General features: G+C 40.2%; 1 protein-coding gene across 3 annotated transcripts in view; it reads left to right on the forward strand.

The window, feature by feature from the left end:
- PGM3 (phosphoglucomutase 3) overlaps nucleotides 1–5,554 on the forward strand; it is a 30,870-nt gene extending 25,316 nt beyond the window's left edge. For all 3 annotated transcript variants that reach the window (XM_069726433.1, XM_069726434.1, XM_069726432.1), the window contains exon 13: nucleotides 5,234–5,554. In XM_069726433.1, the coding sequence (XP_069582534.1) occupies nucleotides 5,234–5,323 (90 nt within the window). In that variant the 3' untranslated portion in view covers nucleotides 5,324–5,554. The remainder of the gene's footprint in view (nucleotides 1–5,233) is intronic.
- The last annotated feature ends 446 nt before the right edge of the window (nucleotides 5,555–6,000 follow it).

Raw genomic sequence — 6,000 nt, forward strand, 5'->3', positions numbered from 1 at the left:
AGAGGGATCAGTGACCTGTCTTAAGCCATACAGATGAATATGGAAGCAGAGTGCCACATGAAGACCCCCACAGGCCGCCCCGGGGCATGAGAATCTCATTAACTGAAAACTAGAAGTAAAGATAAAACAACAACCACAAGATGGATTTCATCATCCAAGGTATCATTTCAATCAGTGTAATGGCGCCCACCTGACACTGTTTGCAGTTTACTGAGCAAAATCCAGCTGATGGGTTCATTTTAAAGTGCAAACTCTCAGCTTCAATTTGAGGGTATTTTCACATCCTAATTGGAGTAAGGGTCTAGGAATTACAGCTCTTTATTTAATATATGTAGCTGCCTCATTTTCAAGGAATCAAAGTTAATTGGACAATTATCTCAAAAGCTCTTTAATGAGCTGCATGGGCTTTTAATCCATTAACATTTAAGGAGGTAAAAGGTCTGGAGCTAATTTTAGGTGTAGCATTTGCATTTGGAAGCTGTTGCTGTGAGCCCACAACATGCAGTCAAGTGAAACCGAACATCATTAGGCTGAAAAAAAGAAGAAATCTGTGTGAGAGAGCAGAAATGTTAGGAGTTGTCAAATTGACAGATTCCTACACTCTGCAAAAAATTGAGCGCACTTGTGAGCTTGGGAACTCGAAAGGCTTGGATATTCATGGAAGACAAGAGTGGTGGATGATAGAAAAATCAGATAGTAGAATCCTTTCCATATGGTGAAGAAAAACCCCTTCACAACATCCACCCAAGTAAAGAACACTCTCCAGAAAGTAGGTGTTTGTTGTGTCTAAGTCTACCATAAAGGGAAGATTCATTAGAGCAAATACACCACAAGGTGCAAACCATTAATCGGCCTTGAAACAAGAAAGGCCAGATTAGACTTAGCCAAAAAAAAATCTAAGGAAGCCATCCCAGTTCTGGAAAAGCATTCTTTGGACAGATGAAACGAAGATCGACCAGAATGATGGGAATGACAAAGTATGGAGAAGGCTTGGAATCAAGCAGCACACATCCTCTGTACAGCATGGTGGAGGCAGTGTAATGGCTTGGGCATGCATGGCCTCCAAAGGCACTGGGTCACTAGTGTTTATTGATGATGTGACTGAAGACAGAAACAGCCAGATAAATTCTGAAGTGTTCAGGGCTATACTTTGTGAAACGCTTCAACCAAATGGACGGTGTTTACAGTATAGATGGACAATGATCCAAAACATAGTGTGAAAGCAACCCAGGATGTTTGTTTTTTTTTAAATCAAAGAAGTGGAATATTCTGCAATGGATGAGTCAAATCACCACATCTCAACCTCATTGACCATGCATTTTACGTGCTTACCACAAAACTTAAAGGTGTTTTTCCACCAACAAAGTTAAATTTTAAGTTGATTTTACTCAATACGTCTTGTAAGAATAATAATTTTCACAACTGGATGTTTAAAAAAAAAAAAAAAAAAATCCTTGTGCTGAGATGTTATAAATGTGCCCCTGCTGTGTCCTGTGTAATGTCTGTGTCTGACTGTACAGGGACAGGGTCTGATCATACCCCAGCTCCTGGGCAGGGGAGGAAGCAAAGGTGAGTATACTGACATTATAGCAGGGGATCACAAATGATTCTTTTTGTGAGATAAAGCATTTCTGTTTTGAAAAATGCTTTACCTTTACAGAAAGAATCAGCTGTGATCCCGTGCTGTCCTGTCTGTATAGTCTTTTGCTTCCTCCCCTGCTCAGGAGCTGTGGTATGATCAGACCATGTCCCTGTACGGTCAGACACAGCCATTACACAGGACACAGCAGGGACACATTAATAAGATTATCTCAGCACAGGAACATTTTTATTTAAACAAAACCAATTGTGGAAATAATTGTTATTTCAAGATCTATTGATTAAAATCAACTTTGCCATAAGAAAGACCCACAAACAAGCAACAAGTGAAGTCAGCCGCAGTAAAGGTCTTACAAAGCATAACAAAGGAGTGATCCCAGCGTTTTATGTCCATGGCTTCCAGACTTCAGGTAGTCATTGCCATCAAAAGTTTCTCTACAGAGTACCAGAAATAAAATGTTCATTTTTAATAAAAATTGGTTTATCCAATTACTTTTGAGCCCCTGAAATGAGGAGTCTTTTGTAGAAAAATGGTTGTAATTCCTAAACCTTTCACATGATATTTTTGTTCAATGCCTTAAATTAAAGCTGAAAGTCTACAATTCAATTTAATCTCAGTTGCTTCATTTTAACACCGTCCTTTCCTTCCCCCTTATAGCAAGAGCCATAAGTTGTTTTTTTTTTTAATTATTTTTCTGTCCACATAGCTATGAGGGTTGTTTTTGTGGGATTAGTTGTACTTTTGAATGACACTATTCAATTTATCAGGTGGTGCACAGAAAAGCTGGAAAAATTTTTTAAGTGTGTTGAAATTGCAAAAAAACCCAAAACAAAACATTTTTTTTCTATTTACCATGGCCACTATATTATAAAACTGACCTGGCAATTTGATTCTCCAGGACAGTAAGATTACGCAGATACCAAACGTATATACCGTGTATACTCGAGTATAATCCGAGATTTTCAGCCCATTTTTTTTGGCTGAAAGTCCCCCTCTCGGCTTATAATCGAGTCATACCCGGGGGTCGGCAGGGGAGGGGGAGCGGGAGCTGTCTTTTTATACTCACCTGCTCCTGGCGCGGTCCCTGCAGGTCCCTGGCTTCCCGGCGCCCCAGCTTCTTCCTGTACTAAGCAGTCACATGGTACCGCTCATTACAGTAATGAACCTCCAATAGGGGTGGAGCCACATATTCATTACTGTAATGAGTGGTAACGGTGACCACTCAGTACAGGAAGAAGATGTGGCAGCGGGGAAGCAGGGACTGCACCGCGCCAGGAGCAGGTGAGTATAACCGGGAGGGGAGCGCTGCGCGATATTCACCTGCCCCCCGTTCCGGGCGCCGCTCAGTCTTCAGCGTCTTCTGCAGTGACGCTCAGGTCAGAGGGCGCGGTGACGTGGTTAGTGCGCGTTCTTTGCCTGAACGTCAGTGCAGAAGACGCTGAAGATGGAGCGGCGCCGGAACGAAGTCAGGTGAATATTGAAAGTGCCGGGGGGGCCTGAGCGACGGAGAGGTGAGTATGTGGTTTTTTTTTTTTTTTTATCGCAGCAACAGCATACGGGGCAAGTGTCTGTATGGAGCATCTTATGGGGCCATAATCAACGTTTGTGCAGGATTATATGGGGCAAGTGTCTGTATGGAGCAGGGGTCCCCAACTCCAGGCCTCGAGGGCCGCCAACAGTGCAGGTTTTCAGGATTTCTTTAGTATTGCATCAGTGGTAATGTGATCATCTGCACAGGTGATGATTCCAACCCCTGTGCAATACTAAGGAAATCCTGAAAACCTGCACTGTTGGCGGCCCTCGAGGCCTGGAGTTGGGGACCACTGGTATGGAGCATCTATGGGGCCATAACGTTTGAGCAGCACTATATGGGGCCATAATCAGCGTTTGTGCAGCACTATATGGGGCAAGTGTATGTATGGGGCCATAATCAGCGTTTATGCAGCACTATATGGGGCAAGTGTCTGTATGGAGCATCTTATGGGGCCATAATCAACGTTTGTGCAGCACTATATGGGGCAAGTGTCTGTATGGGGCCATAATCAACGTTTGTTCAGCACTATATGGGGCAAGTGTCTATATGGGGCCATAACGTCTGTGCAGCACTATATGGGGCAAGTGTTTATATGGGGCCATAATGTTTGTGCAGCACTGTATGGGGCAAGTGTCTGTATGGGGCCATAACGTTTGTTCAGCACTATGTGGGGAAAATATCTTTATGGAGCATCTTATGGGGCCATAATCAACATTTGTGCAGCACTATATGGGGCAAATGTGTATATGGAGCATCTTATGGGGCCATTATTATTCTTTATGCAGGATTATATGGGGCATATTTTATTATGGAGCATCTTATGGGGCCATCATAAACTTTATGGAGCATTATATGGGGCTCCTGATTCAATATGGATATTCAAAAACACTTAACCTACTGATGTCTCAATTAATGTTACTTTTATTGGTATCTATTTTTACTTTTGACATTTATCGGTAGCTGCTGCATTTCCCACCCTAGGTTTATACTCGAGTCATTAAGTTTTCCCAGTTTTTTGTGGCAAAATTAGGGGGGTCTTCTTAGACTCAAGTATATACGGTAGTTTTTTTTTTTCTAAATTAGGGCGTGACTTTTTTTTTATGGAGGGGGAGTTTTAAAAAGCAGATAAAAAATAAAAATGATACTTTCATTTGTCACCATTTTCTGAGATTTGTAACATTTTCAATTTTTGGGACAGGTGGCTGTTTGAGGGCTTATTCTGTGTGCCCTGAGCTGAAGTTTTTACTGATGCCATTTTGGGGTAGATACAGTGTTTTGATCGCCTCTTATTTTATTGCAATGTTACGGCAGACAAAAAAAGTAATTCTGGCATTTTTTTTTTCTCATTGCACAGTTTATCCATCGGATTAAGCAGCTTTATTTTATATTTTGATAGATCAGGTTTTGACAAACCCAGAGATACCAATATGTGTTTTATTTTTGTTTTTTATTTTATTTTTAAATGGGCTAAAGGGGAATGATTTTTTACTTTTGTGGGGTGTGTATGGATGTGCGTAGCTGTGCATCAGAAAAATAAAAAGGCTACTGGTCAAAAAATTGCAGACAAAAACCAGTTTTTATATTTTTTTTTTTTATAAAGTTCAAAATATTGTAACCACAAAAATGGGGAAAAAAAATACACAAAGAGGTTTGATATCACTGCAATACCACAAACCTGAAGAATCCCATTAGTAGGCGTTTTTTTCTGCACATTGAATGCTAACCAAAACCAAACATCTATGACAGGTTTACATTTTTCTTCAATATTTCACCACTTTTTCAGTGCATTACCTGGTAAAATAAATGGTATACTTGAAAAATGCAATAAACAAGCCCTCCTATAGTTATGGAAAAAGTGGTACTGCAAGGACGGAAGGGTTAATGATGTATGGCATTTTGTTTTAAGAAGATTTATAGCAGCTGGCTGAACTGGGCCTGCAATATTTGGATTGTTAATGAAGTTTGAGAAATTCATAAATGTGAATTGTTCTGGCTCGATTCTGCATCTCACAGCGTACATGATCCACACCCTTTACTCTCTGGTCACTACAGAAATGGCCTGAAAAGCTGTGTTTTTTTTTTTTATATTGCATTGACAGGAAAATGCAGATGCGTTGGCACACGAGGTGAGCTTGGCAGTCTATCACCTTGCAGGGGGAGTTGGAGATCAACCAAAGCCTCTACGATGAAGTGCCACTGACCACCTGGCAGTTTGTATGGCCGTCTGCTTATGGACTTTGGAACGGTATCATATTCTGTAGGACTGGAACTTTCTTTTAAAACAAAAAAAATCTAAAGTTTACAATTAGGGTGATTTATTGCTTACCTATCGGACAGTCGGGATTTGTTTCACAGTGCCTTAAAAAGATTTGATAACTAACCCTTTATTTACAATACAGTATTTTACAAATTATTTTGTATTCAAGTCTTCACTTTGTTCTTGATTAGTTGATTACAATATCACAACAAGGGAAAAAGAATGCAGAATTTGGAAACAAGAAAAGTGTGTGTGTTTATGTATATATACAGTATATTATACACACCAATATACAGTTTGGGGAAATAAGTATTTGATCCCTTGCTGATTTTGAAAGTTTGCCCACTGACAGACATGAACAGTCTATAATTTTAAGGGTAGATTAATTTTAATATTGAGAGACAGAATATCAAAAATAAAATCCAGAAAATCACATTGTATAAATTATATACCGTATATACTCGAGTATAAGCTGAGGAACCTAATTTTGCCTCGAAAAATTGGGAAAACATAGTGACTCGAGTATAAGCCGGGTATGTATTGCCCCCTAATCTGGTATGCATGGTTCCTCATCCCCATCCTTGTCTGTATGGGTCGTTATCCCTCATC

This window comes from Ranitomeya imitator, chromosome 5 (assembly GCF_032444005.1).
Source record: "Ranitomeya imitator isolate aRanImi1 chromosome 5, aRanImi1.pri, whole genome shotgun sequence".
Classification (NCBI taxonomy): domain Eukaryota; kingdom Metazoa; phylum Chordata; class Amphibia; order Anura; family Dendrobatidae; genus Ranitomeya; species Ranitomeya imitator.